General features: G+C 37.2%; 1 protein-coding gene across 1 annotated transcript in view; it reads left to right on the forward strand.

The window, feature by feature from the left end:
• Window positions 1-22,032, forward strand: part of Spata1 (spermatogenesis associated 1) — a 36,858-nt gene that overhangs the window by 6,224 nt on the left and 8,602 nt on the right. The window contains exons 2-10 of the mRNA XM_028788105.1: window positions 746-917; window positions 4,158-4,264; window positions 5,253-5,370; window positions 6,698-6,751; window positions 6,843-7,062; window positions 12,289-12,382; window positions 12,915-12,990; window positions 14,988-15,096; window positions 15,772-15,897. Coding sequence (XP_028643938.1) covers window positions 882-917; window positions 4,158-4,264; window positions 5,253-5,370; window positions 6,698-6,751; window positions 6,843-7,062; window positions 12,289-12,382; window positions 12,915-12,990; window positions 14,988-15,096; window positions 15,772-15,897 — 940 coding nt within the window. The 5' untranslated portion in view covers window positions 746-881. The remainder of the gene's footprint in view (window positions 1-745; window positions 918-4,157; window positions 4,265-5,252; window positions 5,371-6,697; window positions 6,752-6,842; window positions 7,063-12,288; window positions 12,383-12,914; window positions 12,991-14,987; window positions 15,097-15,771; window positions 15,898-22,032) is intronic.

Genomic DNA, 22,032 nt, shown 5'->3' on the forward strand with positions numbered 1-22,032 from the left:
ATAGATAGATAGATAGACACATATGCACATTTTATCATTCATTAATATAAATTGCCATAAATTCTATGAGGAAAGCCACAGGAAATAATACAAAATAATGCCTGATATATTTAAAGACTAGTATTTTCAACTAGAATGGTTGCTTACATTTATGCTATGCCCTGAAAGAAATGCATATAAGAAAACAGTTTTCATCATTCCATGGCCATCGGTATAAATTTTTGTAAAAGTATATTTCTATATTATATTTAGTATATGTTTAACTCAAAATTTTGATCCACAAAAAGTGAATTGTTGAGAAAATGGTAAAACATATCCTTTCAAAAGGTCTTCATAATATAATTACCAACTTATTATCCTCGACTGGCATGGTGCTCCATTGTAAATTGAAAATAAAATGCATTTAATACAACTAATTTACTGATTTATTATAGTTAAGCAAGAGTACTCTCCTCTATGATCTTGTACTTGGCAGCACTGAGGTTTATGGTTACTGTCCAGCATTCCAAGGAAGTATCAAGTCATGTATTGCTAGATCAGGAAGAGACAACAGTCCTAAAATTGAAGAAGACTATCGCTTCCACACCATTATAAGTTGAGAAGGCTGGCTATGTAGAGTGTACTTCTTCTTAGAACCACTGACCTTTGTAAAAGAGAATAATAAGAATATATACATTTCTAAGCTTATATTTTGCATTTATATTAAAGCTTTTATGTTTTTCTCTTTGCTCTTTGGACACATCAGAGACCAGAAATAGCTGGAATGCTATCTTAAACCAAAAATCTATTTAAATACTTATTTAATGCTGCTTAAATGAAGAAAGATATATTAAACATCCAAAACTCCACCTGATAACTATCCCATTGAGACACTTGTCAACATGTCGCTCAATCCAAGTCGACCGTCTTCATCAGAGGTAAGAAAACCATGCCTATTATTGGTTTTGAAAAGAGCAAAAAATATGAATGACATAATGTTAGGTGCTAATTGTAGCATGATCCCAGCTTCCTGTGTCAGATTATGTGATTATGCTTCTTGCATCACTTTCTCTAATCTCCATATGACCAGCAGTGAAGCGATCTTATCACCCCTCTTTCTGTTTCTCAACTGATGATGCTCACATACGCAGCTTAAATTCCACAGGGCACAGGATCACCCTGGCTCACACTGGGAACACTTTCAGCTCTTGCCTTGTTGTAATGTGCTAAACATGTTGTAATGAATAAATACATTTTCCACCTAGTCTTCTCTGAAGATCTGAGGAAGAGTGTACAATAAGGACGGTTTTCACTCTCACTTCATAACCATGAGTCTCAAGTGGAATATTTTTGCTGGAAGGTATTCATGATATGTGTTACTCATTGACTTGCTCTTTCGTACATAAACCTACTTGATCTGATTGAATCTCTGTCTTCCTTGATAGTATTCCTTCACATTGCTTCTTACATAATTAGATTTTCCCCCTGTTCATGGTCGTTCAGTCTTAGTTCTTCTTTGTTGAATCTTGCTCTTCTTCCCAATGTCTTTATAGGGGATCATATCATCTCAGCTCTCAGTTCTCTGCTCTTATTTTGTGGTGATCTCATCCAGCATACAGATTTTAATACCAACTTTATAAGTCCTTTTTTCTCCATCTAAGTTTTCTTTTCCAAATTCCAGATATAAACATATTCAGCTATTAGACATTGCTGTTTGGATGATCAATAAGCATCTAACATAACATATCAAAAGCTGGTTCTTAATCTTCTTCCAGAAATTTGTCCTGTTTTCTCCTCTTCTCAGATGATGGTAAATCTGTTTTTTCCTTTCTGATGCAAATACTTTTAGCTAACACTTGATCATTCTTATACACTCAACTCTGCTTGACTTCCTAAATACTGGGATTACAGGTGTATTCCATCGTACATAGCTTCTAATGTGTGGATCTTGAATGAATTCCAGGCTAAAAAATTTGAGGAAAATTTAACAGTATACTCTGAATATAGATCAGATGCTAGTTGATATTAATAAAATAAGTGTTTTATGTGAAAATAAAAATGTTAGAGAAGTCTTTATTTACAGATAATAGACATTAAAATATGTATGGATACTTTGATAGGAAATCATGGTATCAGATTTACTTTGTTCTGTCAAGAAAGAGAAAAAGAGAGTACCAGACATGGTGGCTCATATTGGTAATCCCAGCACCTGGGAGACAAAAGCAAGAGGATCAAGATCTTTAAAAAAATCTATCACTTGTACAGTGAGTTTATGGCTAGCCTAGGCTATATGAGACCCAAAGAAAGATAAAAGGAAAGAAAGAGAGAGAAGGACAGACAGAAAAAACTAAATGGCACATGTTAACGTTTTGTGTAAATTGTAGATATTTAAACATTCATAATTTTGTGTATATACGTTTCTGTCCATATGAAACAAAGATGGGATGTGTGTCATGTCTGTAGTGCTTCTATTAAAAGCATGCATTTCCTTCCTCCTTGAAGTTTTCCCTACTTTGCTTCCCTTTTGTTTCCTGTTTATTTCAATCCTCTTCAGATTTGTTTCCACGTTGAGGCCTTCCTAGGTGTTCACCTGACTGGATCGTTCTTTCCCTTCAGTCTTCAGTTAGACCTCAGCACAGTTCTTCAACACTATTCTATTTAAAACTCACAGCCTCTCCATGTCTTTATCTCCCCATTTTTTCCTTACTTTGATGTCATTATATTTCCTAGTAAATACCCCTTTCAAAGAAAGTCTATATATAATCTGTTTTATACTTCTTAACCAAGATTAACTCCTCACAGGGCCAAGATTAGTCAGAAGCAAATGAAGTATTTAGTCTGGGTAAAGAATTTAAGGGAAGCCAGGTAGTGGTGGCGCACGCCTTTAATCCCAGCACTTGGGAGGCAGAGGCAGACGGATTTCTGAGTTCGAGGCCAGCCTGGTCTACAGAGTGAGTTCCAGGACAGTCAGGGCTATACAGAGAAACCCTGTCTCGAAAAACAAAACAACAAAAAAAGGGAACACCAAAATATATGAGTGTGTGTGTGTGTGTGTCTGTGTGTGTGTGTGTGTGTGTGTGTGTGTGTGTACACCATGAACTCCCATAACCAAGAGGACAGTGTTGGGTCATCTGAAACAGGGCTTAAAGCAATATGGGTTCTGGGAAGCAAACATGGATCCTCTGCAAGAGTAGCAAGTGCTCTTAACCACTGAGCTCTCTCTAGCACCTTAACCAGACTTTTAAAATTTCTAGATATTTACTGTTATAGTTGAGAGTATAATTACGTAAGTCCTTTGAACTTTAATGTGCAGTGGATAAAAGCCTTTCCTAGAATAAGAACATGAGACTCTGCAATGATTATTGTGTTTGTTATCGTTAACAGTGAAGCCCTACATCAGGAACAAATTCTTCCTAGAACTCTAGAAAACAGATACACTCCCAAAACCACAGTATTAGCTTTTTGATTGTCACTGTGAGACAATCCTTAAAACTCGAAGAATGTAGGATAGAGGTGAGAGATAAAGACTAGCAATAAGAAAACACCATCTCCATTTCTGGCTTATGATAAGGGTCTGAGGAAGAGGCCACAAGGCGTTCAAAAGGAAGCACCTGAAACAGCACAAGATGTAGGCCAAAGAGATGGATCAGGACGTCTAGGCCTTCAAGGAAAATTAAAAACAGAAGAAGAAACTCAGGAGTTAAAAGCCAAGGCTATAGGAAATGGCCTCCTGAACACAAATGGAATTAAGAAGTCTGGCAAAAATAAGGTGTCCTTGTCCTCAACATAGTTCATTCTTTTTTAGATATCTGGATTCCCTGCCATAACATCTTTTGCCACCTAAAGCTAAAATGAAGTGTCATCCTGGAGCCTGTTGTACACTATAGTAAACTTCTATTAGAAAGGGAGGGGGCGTAGGGGAGAAAAGAAAGAAAAATTCCTAATGAATTCCAGGGGAAGAATGCCATTTATGAAAGCTGTTGTGTAAGCTGCGACCCAACAAATTATCATTGTTTCAAAGGAAACAAGTGTCAACCAGTCAATAAATTCTTACTTTGTCATTTGTTTAGATGAATGAATACATTCTATAGTTTAGTTGTGTTTAATTTAAAATTCTATAGGATGTAAATTGATTCTTTTTCTATAGAAAAATTTTAACTGATGCTTTTCTTACTCAGTTGGTGGAACTTCATGTTTTTTATGTCCCTGAAGGATCGTGGAACTATAAATTAAATACTATTTCAATAGAAGTTATTAACAATTTTATTTCTGCTGGATTTATAAGGCAAGTATTTTGTGGTCGTGAAACAAGTTATATAAAACAGTAATACATTTTCTGAAAGTTAGAAATCTTCTAAGTGAGAAGTATCTTGTCCATATGATGGATCCATTCCTAGTTCAATAAATGCTGTTGCTAATAGCACTGTGCAAGGCTGGTGATACGGATGGGGTAGAGTGATAAATGAGGCTACAGGTGTACATTGCTACCACAACAACTATATAAACCTTGTATCTTACCATTGCTAAAGAACAGATGTCACATGGATAACCTCTTTATTACTAAGGTTAAACATGAAAATAATTAACAGAAATTATCTAAAATTCAACACCAGTTGAACTGTAAAGAGTAGGTAAAACAATATATTGGTAGTGATCTTTGTAATTGTTTAAAAGAATAAAAACTTAGTTATATGTGTATTTTCACATTCAAACAGACATGACACTAAGTGATCTGGCAGTCTTTTCCCCTTGAGTATATCTCTCCTTCTAAACTTTCCCATCACTTTCCCCAGTCACATTGATTACTTTTCTGTTCAAGAACAAATTATATATAGGCATATACAGTTCTGAACTGCTGAGATTGCTCAACAACTAAAAGTACTTATCACGCAAACCTAGCTACCTGAGTTCAATTCCACATAAAGGTGGAAGGGGAGAACCAACCCCACAAAGTTGTCTTCTGATCTCAATGCACAAAGTTTTGTTTTAATCATAAAACTTGGATGTAGATTTGCAAAACAAACATTTCCTTTTCAATACAAAAGACACTTGTAATCTGCATTCATTTGTACAGTTTTAAAAGATATATTGTTGATTATTTGTTTTGAAAAGTACTTACTGGAAACCATCAAAGTTCCAGGCTGTGTAGAAACATAAGATGCTAAATTATATTTAATACATTAAATAAGTATTTATATTTGAGATAGATGACTAAAGATATTGATTGATTAATATATTTCAAATCTATTTAAAACAATGTCATGGTATTTCAGAGTATCTCCTCAACTTACTTTACAAGCTCTGAGGGAGCGTCTTGGTGAGTTTCTTGGTGTAGATGCTGTTGCAGAAAAATTTTTATTTCTGAAATGCATTGGAAATAATTTAGCTGTGGTAAGTTTTCTTGCTTGTTTTTCCTTCTAAGTAAAGTCTATATTATAATTACATTTAACCTACTATGAGATAATTTAGAACAAATTCTAAAATGTTTGTTATATATGTGTGTGTGTGTGTGTGTGTGTGTGTGTATATATTTTTTTTTGGTTTTTCGAGACAGGGTTTCTCTGTGTAGTCCTGGATGTCCTGGAACTCACTCTGTAGACCAGGCTGGCCTCGAACTCAGAAATCCACCTGCCTCTGCCTCCCAAGTGCTGGGATTAAAGGCGTGTGCCACCACCGCCCAGCTTTTTTTGTTGTTGTTTGTTTGTTTGTTTTTAATATTTTATTTCCAACAAATATTAATATTTTACCACATATAGAAATAAATAAGGAATTTGTTCTTAAAGTGTATTTGGTGTAGTAGTGAAGGTAAATTATTAATATGAATAAATTGAATGTCATATTTTACATAGTGAAGAACATAAGATTTTCTAGCAGAAGAGGGTAGATAGGGGCCATTGAGGGAGAAATGATACTCAAGCTTAGATCAAAAGAGATAATATTTGATCTTGAAAAGAATGAAGAGCCAGAAAAGATTTCTGAGCAAAGAAAATGATTAGAGGAACAGAAAATTAGTAAGCGACTGGGCAGTGGTAGCACATGCCTTTAATCCCAGCACTTGGATGGCAGAGGCAGGTGGATTTCTGAGTTCGAGGCCAGCCTGGTCTACAGAGTGAGTTCCAGGACATCCAGGACTACACAGAAAAACCGTGTTATATTAACTGTGTCAAAAAGTGGGGAGGGCAGAGTTGAGATCCATTATAAAGTACATTTTAAAGGTCTTGAATGCCAGAATGCTTCATATTTTTCTGAAGCCTGTGAGTTTTGAGCAAAAGAATAGCATAATTGGATCCTTTAATGAAAATTACTTTTCTTCACTGAGAAATAGAAGACACTGTGGGCATAAATTCTAGCCAGTTATATCATCTGAGAAAGTTACAGAATTGTTGATGCCTCTGCCTCCCTGTCTATAAAGTACAGATGAGGTTCATACCCATCGCATGACAGTGTGAAGATTAACTGAGCTCATGTATGTACTACACACAGAATAGTACACATGCACACTGATGCCCATGCAGATGCTTACCGTAATTAATATTAGACATAGAGTGTCAGTTATGTTTGCTTCAGTGAATAGAAGTAGGATTGGATTGTACATTCTCTGTGATCCAGCCATAGTTGCTTTTGTTGATATGCTGTATGTCTTCCATAGAATAGCACAGAGAAAATAATTGAAAAATATTATGGACGATTTAATTTTTTTCTTATGTATCAACTCTAGGTAAAGGAAAAGCAAGAATCAGAACTGAAGCTCAAATCATTTGCTCCTCCATATGTATGTACTGTAATCTTAAACTCACAGTAATTTGAAAACGTAAAGTAGATTTTGTTGGTTTTGACCTTTAAAAAAATCTCCTATGTTTTAGGCTCTTCAACCAGAATTATATTTGCTTCCTGTAATAGATCACTTAGGAAATGTTTATTCAGCATCAACAGTTACTCTAGATGAACAGCAGAGTATTGACGATACTACAGAGATTAATGGAATAATCCACAGACCAGATAGTGTATCTTTGTCAAAGGATGAATCTCGAGATCCAAGTTTGTTGGAAAATACATGGAGAGACTTTACAAATCAGGAAGAAGGTAATTTCAACTAAAATGGGAAAGACAAGAGTTTCTTATATATAATAAATTTGAGCAATCAAGCCTATATGCAAATTTTGGGCAAATCTAACCTTACAGATACAGGCAAAGAAAGCTATAGTTCAAGTAGGGCTTTAAAATGACTAAGTGGGAACAAGAAAACAATGAAATAGTTTGTTAAAAATGAATTAAGAGCTTTGGAGGCAGTTAGAGTGTAATGTGTTAGACTTGCAAACATAAGGACCCACATTCAGTTTACAGAGTCTGGGTAAAACAAAACAACAAAAGAAGTTGGGCATGATGGTATGCACTTGGACTTCAGCATTCAGAAATCAGACAGGTAGATCCTTGGGATTTTCTAGCCTACCTAGACCTGCCTACCTGCTGAGCTGCAAGTCAGGGAGCTATCTCAAAACACAGTGGTCAGAACTAGAAAGATGACTCAGAGATGGTGTCTGCTGTTCCTGCAGAGCACTTGAGTTTAGTTTCTACCATCCACATCAGGCTGATCTTTATATCTCCAGTCCAGGAGATCTGCTGTCCTCTTCTGGCCTCCACAGACACTTGCACTCCTCTGCATACTCACACAGACACACATAATTTAAAATAAAATAGTTCTTTAAAGGCACACACAGAGGTAGATGGCACTTGAAGAAGCACACCTAAGATTGGCTCTGGTCTCCACATGTACATGTGTACACACACCCATACACACTGGTGCACCTACATGCACACATGCTCACAAAGTGCCAAATAACCAAAATGCTTTAATTGAAATTAAGTTTACAGAAAGAAAGCTTTGTAGTAAAATGTCAGTTGAACATTTTCATCATATTTCATAGGCAAATAAGCTGTGCAAGGGAAAAACAGTATAGTAGATACAAGTGAAGTACATCTCCCCCAAACTAATGACAGTATCCATTACAGCTGCAGGATATTGCTTTGTAAAATTATATTTCTTACCATCTCAATTTATTGTATACCAGATGATACTTCAAATATCACTTCTTGTAAAGTTAATTCTGGCTTTTTTGTGCCTACTAACTCCCAGATAAAGACATGGAGACCCTATATTTATTACAAGCTCCTTGCACTGTTTCTGGGCAGATACTGAGCTATTGTAACCTGTCTGTGCTGCCTACTATCTAGCCACGTGCCCCATATTTGCCGTCTTAGTCTTGTCCTGATTGCTCCTGCTTCATCAGTGTCCTCATGGCAACTTCCCTGTGACCTGCTCATGGCGAATGCTCATGTTGAATCTCCTCTCTCTGTCTCTCTCCCTCCTTCTTTCTTTCTTCCCTTCCTCCCTCTGTCTTCTTTCATTCTCCCTCTATTTCTTCTCCTTCATCCCCATGTCTCTGAGATCCCCACTTGAGATTTGAAATTCCAAATTGGCTGATGAGCTCTTTATTAACCAATCAGAGGTAATGGAAACCATTTTTTTTTCACACATCATTGAGATAAGAGATGTTTGACAGTGTAGATGTCTGGGCTGCAATCAGATATCTGGACACTGTAATCAGCATCTGAATGAATGCACACTGTGCAAAATCATCCCTCAACAACTTCATTTAATATTGCCTGCATTAATATTTAGTATTAATTGATGCCAGTGACATAGATACTCAGTGGGAATCTTGGCATGTATCTGTCATTCATGGTAATTCCCTTAAAAACTACAGAAAAAATTAAAACATTCACAGTAAAATCCAGTATTTCTGAATGGTACAAGGTAGAGTGCCTAATATAGGTGTAATTGCTCTACATAGAACTTTTAAGTTGTGTAATTATTTCACATTCTACATAAAACTGCACAAACTTTTTAAAAACTTGATGATAATGTTAAATTACACAGATTCCTCACAAATGTAGTTATTTTGCCTTTATTTATTTCTCTTTGTGTATGTGGAGGTCAGAGAACAACTTGTAAGACTGGGTCCTCTCTTTTCACTGTGCTGGTTCCAGGGGTTTAAACTCAAGTCTTCACATTTGATGAGTGCCTTTGTCTGCTGACTCTTTTTGCCAACACACATGTGGTTCTCAAATTGGGTTATGTTGGGGTAATGGGGCACACAAGTAATGAGGAAAGGACCACCAAAGTCAGAAATAAACAAAAAGCAACTTTATTCACTGCAGAAAAATGCTTCTAACCAGTGAGGGTCACGGTCAGGCTCAGAGCTGGAAACAGGACCTTGAACAGGCAAGAGTAGTCTCCTTTTGAAGCATAAGCCCACAAGCAGATGTCAGGGGATAATAATGAAGGAATTTGAAAATTAAGGGTTAGTTCTTGAGCCCAGGATGTGGTGGATAGCAGGATGTTGGTACAGGCTTAAGGCTATTCTAAAGGAAGGGATCTTATCTCAACCTTTATTTACAGGGCTCACGCAGGCCACGTGGTTTTCCTGCAGCTGAAAAGATTGTAAGGCCTTGGGACAAGCAGTAAGATGGGGCAGCAGACCAGTGCCTAGAAATACTCTGGGTTCTTCAGGTTAATTTCTGGTTCTTTTTTAAAAACAAAAATTCCTGCAATTCAAATGAGGTGTTAAGGGGCAGATGAGATGGCTCAGCAGTTAAAAACACTGACTGCTCTTTCAGAGGACCTGAGTTCAACTCCCAGCAACCACATGGTGGCTCACAGTCATCTGTATGCCCTCTTTTGGTATATCTGAAGACAGCTACAGTATACTCATATAAATAAAATCAATAAATCTTTAAAAAACAAACAAATGAGGTGTTAATGTATGCTAGTTCTTTAAAGTTCCAGAAACTAAAGAACTAAAGTGTGTATCAAGAATAAATGATTCTACTACTCAGAAGTAACTTGTCAAATTGTGAGAATGTGTGTGTGTGTGTGTGTGTGTGTGTGTGTGTGTGAAATCTTTTTAAAGATTATTGTCCCCAACTGCTGTTGGTATTTTTAGGAAGTTTGTGGAACCTTTGGACCATTAGCCTATGGTGATGGTGATAGCTTGAATGTGGATGCCTTCCACAAATACATGTGTGAACACCTGTCCCCAGCTTGTGGCATTCTTTTAGGAAATTACGGAAGCTTGGGTGTGAGGCCTAGCAGTCAAACATAAAACCATTGGTGTAGCAGGGCTTGATGTTTGTATTTTGCCTCCACTTTTGCCACAAGCTCTTGGCTTCCTGGTCATTTCCATGTAACAAGCCACTGCCACCAGCTCTTGCCTCAAGAGCACAAGCCTCCTCTACAGCCATGAATGCTACCATGTCTTCCCAGCCATGGACTGGGTATCTTGATATTTCTTTATTTAGAAGGTTTTGTCAAGCCGGGCAGTGGTGGCGCACGCCTTTAATCCCAGCACTTGGGAGGCAGAGGTAGGCGGATTTCTGAGTTCGAGGCCAGCCTGGTCTACAGAGTGAGTTCCAGGACAGCCAGAGCAATACAGAGAAACCCTGTCTCAAAAAACCAAAAAAAAAAAAAAAAAAAAAGAAGAAGAAGAAGGTTTTGTCAATAAGCTGGGTGTGAGTAATAGCCATCCACAGTTTTATGCTTAGCCAAATATAGTTTTGAAAATTTTCAAGCTATATGTTTTGAGTCATTGATTTAATTTGGATGAATCTTTGTAATATAGATATTTATTGTCATAGCAAGGAATTTTCATTTGTGTTTCTTTTCATCCAACAAGAAGGAATTTATAATTTTTTATTGTCTAGGTTAGTATACAAAGGCATTTCTTGAAAATATTCTATTAGTCTATTTTGTATAGAAGAAAAGATCTGAAATTGTTTCTTTCCTTCTGATTTACCCATTCAGTTTCTTTCTGAATGTGAATTATCTTCATTAGACAAACATGGCTGGTGAGAACATGTAAAGTGTATGTTTGGAGGGTATATTTATTAAAGGAAGAAAGGGAGAGATGAAATGTCATGCTCCAAAATCAAACTTAAAATGCTGACATGAATACCTCCAGAATGCTTTCTTCATACAATCAGGATATGAGTAGGACTTTGAGGATTTAGTTAACAAGGTCATTTTAGTCAAGCATTTTTTACCATTGTAGTATGAGGAGAGAGGATGAACATGTACCATGAACTCGTGTTTCTGGAGAGGTAACTAAGGAATTTTAAGGACTCTGTATACAAACTAAAGAATTCAGTGGACAATAGTAGCCACCTGGAGTATTTAGCAAGGGTAACATGATTGAATTTCAGTCCTAGAAACACATTTTGGGCAACAGTAAGAATAGACTTGGACATCATAGGCCTGATCTAGAAAAATAACAGTTGGGATTGAAATCAGATCTTGAAGTCAGGGATTTTTAAGGCTTGGAAAGTATGCTTCACCACTCTGGCACTTTAAAGAGGAAACAGGGAAGTCATACCTGCTAAGGCAGTGCCAGGACTTGAGCTGTGTTTTATTAAATCCCATGTTTATAGCACTGAACTAGGGGCATATTGAATTTTCACTGTTGGGTAAAACTATTATATGCATTATTAGTACTCTGCACCTTCACGTGCCATTTCTTTCCTTAAATTTCTCTTAACTTTGTCACAAACAACTCACAGTACAAATCTTAGTTTCAGAGTTACTCCTTTTCTGTGAATCTGAATATTTTCACAAAACATTCTTATCATTTTCAAGAGTAAATATAAAGAAGGTCTCATGTTATGAAATGCATCGGTATCACATGATGCTATGTCTCATGCTTTGTGTTGGCAGTAGGAATGACCAGTGTCTTATACTCCTATCAGCACGGACCCACAGATCTGTAGATTTTTGCATTGTCATTTCTTTGTTGGTTGAGGCAGGTGAGCAGAGTAGAGTTTTACTATGACTTTTAAGCAGCTATTATGTCTAAGTTTGATTCACTTAATATTAATTAGATCAGTTTGAAAACTCCTGTTTGCTTGACATTGCCAATATCGAGTGGGAAATGAGTGGGAGCTAAATTAAAATTAAAATCATACAACTTCACATTGAAAACAAGTTCTGGTTTATTTGCTTATATGTCTTAGTGTCTTAGTGTTTTGCCTACATATATGTGTAGCACATTCATGCAGTGTCCAAGGAGGCCAGGATAGTTCATTAAAGAATCTTTTATCCATACAAACTGTTGAATTATATTGTAAAGCTTATTCTGGGAAATATGAATTTACATTTACAAAGTTCATGAAATAAGGTTATAATATATACATATGCTTATTTTTACTGTTTTCCCAATATTTGAATTTCATTTTCCATTGCATGAACATAAACATCAGCTGAGGAAAGCCAGCCTACACAAAGTCACTTTGGAAATTCCAAGTTGCCAGGATCATTGGAAGAGTCAAATGATTATTTTGGGAACCTAAAAAGGTAATTAGTATAAATGTTGATTACATATATTCTACTCTGTAGTGTAAGGAAAAGAATGTATTTATACAATGATTTATATTACAGTCTTTTCAAATTAAGCAACAATTACATAAGCAAGAGACTTATATTCACTAGAGAATTATATTTCTAATAATTTTTAATCTTATCATAGATCCATAGTGATGTCTTATTTTACTATTCATATTAAATGTAGTTTATGTTGACCATTAATTAGTTTGAAAGAAAACATACAGCTCATCATGATTCTTTTTATATATAAATCAGAGTCTTCCTATGATGCCCAGGCTGGTCCTAAACTCCTGGGCTCAAGCGGTCCTCTGCTTCAGCCAGGGAAAATGTTAGGACACTGATACAAACCACCCACCTAGCCTTGAGGCTGACATTAAACAATTTTAAAGTTATATTTGTGTTTATATAACATCAAAACAATCATTCATATATGAATAGTAGATACTAATACTCATGGAATCAAGTTTTAATATTTCTTTCAAATCTGTTGTTTTCTTTTAAGTCCATTTCTTTGGAAAAATAATGATGAGGATGAGGAGGATGGTAATACAACCATCAATAGAAGGCAAGCCAAACTGGTATGATTAATAAAAATTTTATCTAAATGTAGCATTGCAACATAATATTAATAGAGAAATTAAAACTGAGCTACAGATTAAATATATAAGTCTTTATTTATAATGCCATAAATATTTTCTTATAATATCAGTATTACCACTGGTGATTCAATTTTTGTTTCTGCTTTCATGATGAGATAATATGCCCAAATGAGTAGGATGAAAACAATATCTACAACAGCTTTTTAGATCACTATTTTAAAGGTACTTTAACCTTTGTCAGTTTTAGTAGCTAGTTTGTAACTGAATTTGCTGACAGATGTATTTCACTACTTCAGGTCTTTAGAAGAGATTTCTTGAGTGAGTTGACAGGGTATACAGTATTAGTTGATTGTTACAAGCTTTTGTTGTGCAAACTTTGTTCCTTGATTTAAAACGATTACTTAAATAAAATTGGCTACAGCCAGTTACTGGAGGGATTAGAGGTAGGTGGTTCCAGAGTGACTTGATTGGAGGAGGAGAAGGAGAAGGAGGAGGAAGAACTTAGAGAGAGGGAGAGAGGGAGGGAGGGAGGGAGAGAGGGAGGGAGGGAGGGAGGGAGGGAGGGAGGGAGAGAGAGAGAGAGAGAGAGAGAGAGAGAGAGAGAGAGAGAGAGAGAGAGGTGAAAGAAGAGAAAGCATGAGCACATGGCCAGGAGAAACAGCAAGTATCTGGAGTACATCACTTGGGAGGGAGCCAGGCCTAGTTAGAAGAGTAGATTAGGGGTGACCCCTCAGTAATTGTCAAAGCCAAATAAAATAACAATAGTATGAATCTCATTTATTGTAAGCTATTTGGGGATAAGCTTAAATTGCTTTTACTACAAAGTCCTTGTTTTTAGACCCTCTCATTCAAATCTTTTTGCTCTTGGTGGAGTCTTGCCTCTCTAAAATGCACCATAGTTGGCATTTCTATGGTATCTGTGTGTAGTGTTATCTAATATAAAGTGCATCTAACTCTACTCAAATGAGAGTTCCTGGCTACATGATAAGTTTACTCTTACAGTTGCAGGATTCTGTGATCTTATGCTATATATATAAGTTACCTGCCTTCCTTTTATGGTATTTGGAAAGATGTATGGAGAAATTCTAATTTCCATTATCTTGTAGGAACTTGATTCAATAACTTACTCTCAAAAGAAAACAAAATATGAATAATACTTAATTTAAAAGTTGTAACTAGTAAATTAGAGAATTAAAAACCTAGCAGAATTGAAAACAATTTAAAATCTATAAAAATAATGAGAAAAACATCAACATGGCAAGGCTTGAATTAACAAGAACAGGTAAAAATAGGAAAATTGAGACCGGAACTGACAAGCTGACTCAGCAGGTTTCGATGCTTGCCATCAAGCCTGATGACACCAGGACCCGCTTGATGGAAGGAAAGAACTGAGTTCTGCAAGTTGTCCTCTGACCTCTGTGGGCATATACCACACACAAAAGCACGTATATAAATACGAAAACAAGGAGGAAAAGAAGGAGGAGGAGAAAGAGGAAGAATAGGAGTACGAAGGAGAGGAAGAGGAGGAGGAGAAAATATAAACAAACAGTGGAGCTAGGGCGTATAAGAATAAGATACAAAATGATATGCTAACATTTTGAAAATGCAATAGACTCATCAATTTTCTTGGCAAGTATAAATTATTAAAATTAACTCAGAGAAAAACATCAGTAGTCATCTTAAAACGTTAAGAAGCTATTATATCAAGCCACTAAGACTCTTGAAAAGAAATCACATTTGGAAGAAAGATAATGAATTCTTAAAGTTTTTGTTTATACTGTCTTCATAAGATGTCCCAGTGTTAGTGAAGTGGAGAGGCGAGACATAAGAAATAACCTATAGCTGTAAATATAAAATTGGGCGTGCTTCATTATACAGTAAACAGGACATTGCTGGTATGCATTAGCAGACGTGTAGACAACACAGAAGAGTGCTTCATCCTGTCAGGTTCTGTTCATTCTCACGCTTGCTTACAGGTGTGTCACAGGGAGCACATCGCCCTACCAGATCTGATTGACTTTCCTTCATTTCCTTCTCAAAGAGTTTCTTCAAGATTAACTGATACCTCTTTATTAAAAATTGAGAGTAAGTATTTGTGATATCATGAGTATAGATATTTCTGTGTGAGGCAAAGTTAACTATGTCAATAAGGAATTATTGTTTAATGGCCCAAAAGTTTCAGCTCATGAATACTTTTTCAAGTTATGGAGATGGATGGTGGGAATGGTTATACAACACTGCAGGTAAATTAATGCAACTTAATTGTACACTGAAAAAAGTCGAATGGTAAATTTTGTTATATTTTACTATAACAAAAAGCTACATTATATTAATTTTATGTTGGTTACAATATTATATTAATATTATCTAATTAATAGCTAATATTAGTATTAGCTAGTCATTAATATTTCATTCTCAAACATGCATTTTCCATGTAAGATATAAGTACAGTAACTTTGGGCCCCAAATAAATAACCTAAAAAATTCAAAAGTAACTTAAACCTGACTACCTAGTTTCACACATATACATAAATGCAGAAGAAATATGTGTTTTATAAATTCATGCAAATCAAAATGTCTCCTCCATTTTCTCATAGTGGTTAAGAACAGAAAGCAAAACATGTCTTGAGTTTATTTTAGTCTTGTTGTTTACATGCTTTTGGGGTTTTTTTCGCTTTTGGGTTTTAAACTCTGTCTTTTGGGATATGAAATATCTTTTAGCTTTTCAGAATTGATAACTGTTCATTATAATCTCTCTAGGAGAGAAGATTATTGAACAAATGAAACAAGTAAAGGAAGAACGAAAATATCTGGAAAATATTAGAGAAGAACTAATAAAAAAAGTTGAAAAGCTATTTGAACAAAATAAATCGAAACGATCCCATGGTAAAGTTTATTATCCAGAGTTTATAACTATAAATGAAATGAATCCTAAGTTCTACAAGTTGATACTTACTTACAGCATTAACAATTGAGTTATAATTAATATTTACTGTTTCCCTTGTTACAGTTTAATACATGGTTAAATATGTTCAATATAGAAAACATAGTCATTCAACTTTTATACAGTAAATATTTTGCATAAGGCTTTGTAAATTAAAATTCAAATATTTTGCCACCAAAACTTACTTTGACTTAATTCTTTCATTCATTTATTAAATACGCATTTCTGTGGTTAGCAGATGTCGACACTGTGGTAAAGCTGAGGAGATACTAATAGGCATACACAGTCGTCTTAGGGTCCAATGGGGAAGTGAGAACTAAGTTAACATAAACGATACTTCTTGTTTAGTGCTATTATACAGGAACTGCACAATTGTGTGGTAGGAATTCAAAGGAGGAACACCTTTGGATGGAAAAAAAATGAAGAAAACCTTCCAGAAAGAGCTGGCTACACTAGGATCTAGCTGTGCTTCTTGGCTCCATGTCTTCTTTTCCCTAGTCATCAGTGATCTTTTTCCTACCTTGTCCTCCTACTCATCTCTACTCAGCTCACTGCTTGTTCCCTACAGGTCATTCAAGATCTTATATCACGGCCTTTAGGAGCTGACTTTGAACCTTTGAGCTGCCCTGGGTGCTTCACTGTGGGATATATGTGCCTCTCCGCTTTTCTGATGTGAATGAATGAAGGAACGTAGGAAGGAAAAATCACTTTCTTGCAATATAATCAGGAGGAATATGGTTAGGGCTAGTAGGAATGAATGGAAATGTTAGCCAGGGTGAGGGAAGTAGTAGATAACTGTAAAAGTAGCTTTTATTTGCCTGGTATAATCGTTATCTCGGAGGTTTACTGCATCTGTCTGCTAACCTAAGCCTGGAGACTTCTAGCCTCCATATAATCTTATCTAGGCCTAGAATGTCTTCAGCCTCTGAGACTTACAGCTGAATACGCTCACCCTTTCTAGCTCTTTCTAAACTCTGGGTGGCTGGTCACCTCAGCTGTTCTGGCTCAAAACTTCTCTCCACACTGTCTGATTCAAATTGGCTTTTTTCAATTTCTGACTGAATTGTTCTGCTTAGCCTCATACTAACTTTGTCAGTATGTTCTAATCTTCTGGCTTGTCATTCTCTGGATCATTCTGTCTTTACCTGTGTTTAGCTTGTTCTCTCTTCAACCTCTGTCTGTAAAACTCTCCCAGTAAAGCCTGCCTCTGTATTCTATAAACGGAATTGTCATAAACTCAACTGCCTTAATCAACTTCACCAACTTAATCAAATTTACTAGAACTCAGAGATCTACATACTTCTGTCTCCTGAGTGCTGGGGTTAAAGGTGTATACCACCACGCCTGGACCTAAACTTTCTCTTACCTGAAACTTATTCTATACCATGCTCGCCGTGAACTCAGAGATCTGCTTGGCCTCTGTCTCCTGGGATTAAAGGTATGTCTATATTCCAGCCAGATCATACAGACCTACATGGTCTTGAGATGTGATCTCTTGGCAGAGCAACCATGTTCTGAATTAAAATTCCTCTACAGATAATGGTTGAGAAATGTTAAATGATTTGAGAGGCCTTCATTTTGGGTTGCATTTGAGGATTATGAAGAAAAAGCCATATGTGGGATTAATTTATTCTAGAATTCTTAATTTATAGCAAAATACTCAACAGCACAAAAGGTAGCTTGAAGCTCTGAAGAGCATGTTTAAGAATATTGAATTGTTACCTTAGAAGTAACAGCAGTGACTCAGCCTTGGGTAGTGTAGGAGAAGTCTAATAAACACTGGCGTAGAAGTCACAGGGCCTAGAGTCCAGACTAAATCACTCTTTTACTTAGGCAAGGGTTTCCTTTTCCTTGGACTTATTACTCTTTCGGTATCTAAAATGGAAATTATTAGTCACTTATTACTTCAAAAGTAATGTATATTCACACGGGGGGGAGGGAGGGAGGGAGGGAAGGAAAGAGAGAGAGAGAGAGAGAGAGAGAGAGAGAGAGAGAGAGAGAGAGAACAGGAACAGGGCTTTGCAGTAAAACTGTCATGTTTTTAAGCCCCAGCACTGTAAAAATAATTTTTAAATGAAGATGATAATTACCATTGTGTGGAGTAAGGTTTATAGGGACAGAAGGACAACTCAGAAGATAGTGAAGCTTTCAAAAAGATGCCAGCACTGACTGGAGCTAGCAGCAGACCTAGCACTACATAGATCTTCATCTGTGGGACTGTGTTGGCAGTGGTCCTGTATGCATTGCTGAGAATGGCTAGCAGGGCTTGGAGAGACAGCTAGGTCCTGCGCTGGAGTTCCATGCAGCTATATGACTGTCATCAAACTCTCTCTTCTTTTTCTTCTTTTTTTTTAATTTTTTTATTGGATGTTTTATTTACATTTCATATGTTATTCCCTTACCCCACCCACTCCCCCAGGAACTCCCTATCCCCTCACCCCTCCTCCTGCTTCTCTGTGGATGTACCCCTACCTACCCCCACTCCCACCTCCCCACCCTCAAATTCCCACCCACTGGGGCATCCAGCTTTCATGAGACCAAGGATCTCTTCTCCCACCTATGTCCCACAGGGCCCTCCACCCTTACATATACAGCTGGAGCCAGGGATCCCTCCCTAAGTTCTCCCAGGCTGGTAGTTTAGACCCTGGGAGCTCTGGTTGGTTGGTATTGTTGCTCTCCTCATGGGGCCACAAACTCTTTCAGCTCCTTCAGTCTTCACTCTTAACTCCTCCATTGGGAACCCCATGATCAGTTCAATGGTTAGCTGTGAGCATCTACCTCTGAATATGTCAGACTCTTGCAGACCTCTAAGGACACATCTATATCAGGCTCTTATCAGCATGCACTTCCTGACTTCCACATCAGCATCTACCTTTGGTGACTGCACATGGGATAGATACCCAGGTGGAATGGTCTCCAGACGGCCCCTCCTTCAGTTTCTGTCCCTCACTTTGTCTCCATATTTGCTCCCCTGAGTATTTTGTTGCTCCTTCTAAGAAGGACCGAAGCACCCCCCCCCCAACTTGGTCTTCCTTCATCATGAGCTTCATGTGGCCTGTGAGTTGAATCTTGGGTATTTCAAGGTCTAGGCTAATATCCAATAATCAGTGAATGAACACCATGTATGTTCTTTTGTGATTGGCTTACCTCACTCAGGATGATATTTTCTAGTTCCATCCATTTACCTAGGAATTTCTCGAATTCATTGTTTTTAATAGCTGAGTAATACTCCATTGTGTAAATGTACCACATTTTTTGTACCCATTCCTCAGTTGAAGGACATCTGGGTTCTTTCCAGCTTTTGGCTATTATAAATAAGGCTGCTATGAACATAGTTGAACATATGTCCTTGTTATATGTTAGAGCATCTTCTGGGTTTATGCCCAGGAGTGGTATAGCTGGATCCTCAGGTAATGCTATGTCCAATTTTCTGAGGAACCGCCAGGCTGATTTCCAAAGTGGTTGCACCATCTTGCAGTCCCAACAACAATGGAGGAGTGTTCCTCTTTCTCCACACCCTCACCAGCATCTACTATCACCTGAGTTTTTAATCTTAGCCATTCTGACTGGTGTGAGGTGGAATCTCAGGGTTGTTTTGATTTGCATTTCCCTGGATGACTAAGGATACTGAACATTTCTTTAGGTGCTTCTTGGCCATTTGGGTTTCCTCAGTTGAAAATTCTTTGTTAAGCTCTATACCCCATTTTTAATAGGGTTATTTGGTTGTCTGGAGTCTAATTTCTTGAGTTCTTTGTATATATTAGATATTAGCCCTTTATCAGATGTAGGAATGGTAAAGATCTTTTCCCAATTTGTTGGTTGTTGTTTTGTCCTATTGACAGTGTCCTTTGCCTTATAGAAACTTTGCAATTTTATGAAGTCCCATTTGTCAATTCTTGATCTTAGAGCATAAGCCATTGGTGTTCTGTTCAGCAACTTTTCCCCTGTGCCCAAGTATTCGAGGTTCTTCCCCACCTTCTCTTCTATTCGTTTTAGTGTATCTGGTTTTATGTCGAGGTCCTTTATCCACTTAGACTTGAGCTTTGTACAAGGAGATAAGAATGGATTAATTTGCATTCTTTTACATGTTGTCCTCCAGTTGAACCAGCACCATTTGTTGAAAATTCTGTCCTTTTTCCACTGGACAGTTTTAGCTCCTTTGTCAAAGATCAAGTGACCATAGGTGTGTGGGTTCATTTCTGGGTCTTCAATTCTATTCCATTGATCTTCCTGCCTGTCTCTGTACCAATACCATGCAGTTTTTATCACTATTGCTCTGTAGTACAGCTTGAAGTCAGGGATGGTGGTTCCCCCAGAAGCCAGTTGTGGTGGCGCACGCCGGTAGGATTTGCTGAAGGAGGCAGAGGCAGGAGGATCTTGAGTTCAAGGCCAGCCTGGGCTACACATCAAACTCTCTTAAATGTAGAAGTTTTCATTATGTTTTCATTTCTATGATAATCTCAAAGAAATAAACACAGGGCGATCTGGTGGCACACTGCCAAGCAGAGTGTTTATATTTAGACTTTCCTTAGTACTGAAATAATTGACTCTTCTCAGCCAAGGGCCTCAGGTTTGAGAAACTGTATTCATTACCCTTTTCATTGTTGTGACACAATACCTGATCGAAGCAACCTGAAAGGGAAAAGGAACTTTGCCTCATGTTTAAGAAGGGGTAAATTTCGTTCCAGTGCAGAAGACCTGTGGAGAGAACATCAGATAACTGGTCCAGGCAGGAAGCAGAGAGGTAGATGCTGGTGTCCCGCTGGCTGGCTCTCCCACTCCCTTTCTTTTTATTTATTTGGGGATCCCAACCCATGGTCTGCCACCACTCACATTCAGGATAGCTCTTCTATTCTCAATCCTCGTTGGACACCCTCAAAGATACATGCAGAGGTGTGTCACAGGTGATTCCAAATCAGTTGATGATGATTAACTATCATACTATGCTATAGAACATAAGGGAAATGTTTATAGAGTAACTTTAATAAATTGTTAATATGAGTCAGCTGATTCCACAAAACAAATTGATATTGTGGTTCAATCAATGAAACAGCCTTAGAATTTATCATTGTATTTATTTATATATATATATATATATATATATATATATATATATATATATGCTATTTTTAATTTTTTTAAAAAAGTATTTATGTGAATGCACATACAGCTGTGTGAAAATATATGGGTACTTGTACAAACTAGAAAATGACATCAGATCCCCTGGAACTAAAGTTAGAGGTATTTATGATTTTTTTTTTGGCTTTTCGAGACAGGGTTTCTCTGTGTAGCCCTGGCTGTCCTGGAACTCACTCTGTAGACGAGGCTGGTCTCGAACTCAGAAATCCACCTGCCTCTGCCTCCCAAGTGCTGGGATTAAAGGCGTGCGCCACCACCGCCTGGCTATGAATTTTCTGATATGGGTGCTGGGAACTGAATTTAGATCCCCTGAGCTTTCTCTATGGCCTCAATACTTTTAATAAAGACTTTTTGGACACATTTAAACATAGTAGAACTTGTGACCTTTATAGTAAGGATGAATTCTATCGGCTGATAAACAGAGCTCAGGGCTAGGCCTCAGGGGAAGGATCTGTGTTAAGCACAAGAATAGATTCTATTGAAGTATTTAAAATACATGGTGCCTTTTTCATATGGATGTGTTCTATTCATTGTAGGACTAGAGCCTAAATAATACTCAGGATACTGGGGGGGATCCAGGTGGAGGCTAGTTACTAATAGAACAGCAAAGAATCACCTGGTTGATCACGTGACTAGGTGTCATTCATTTTCCTATTGTTGAAGAAAATTGTCCCATGTGATTGACAGTCCTATTTCTCCAATGCTTATTCTAAGCTGTGCATCCTACATCCGTTACCTTCCCAAAAGGAAGGAAAGTGGGCATAGTGAGGAAATGCTGGACCAAAGCAAGACTAAAATGCCACAGTGCAAAATCCAAATCCTGTAACTCTGTGTCTGATGTCAAAGGGCTTAGATGGCTCTTAGGATCCCCCACTCATTCCAGCTTTGTTGACTGCAGTACACTTTCTCTCTCTCTCTCTCTCTCTCTCTCTCTCTCT

Source organism: Grammomys surdaster, unplaced genomic scaffold (genome assembly GCF_004785775.1).
Source record: "Grammomys surdaster isolate TR1022 unplaced genomic scaffold, NIH_TR_1.0 125701, whole genome shotgun sequence".
Classification (NCBI taxonomy): Eukaryota; Metazoa; Chordata; class Mammalia; order Rodentia; family Muridae; genus Grammomys; species Grammomys surdaster.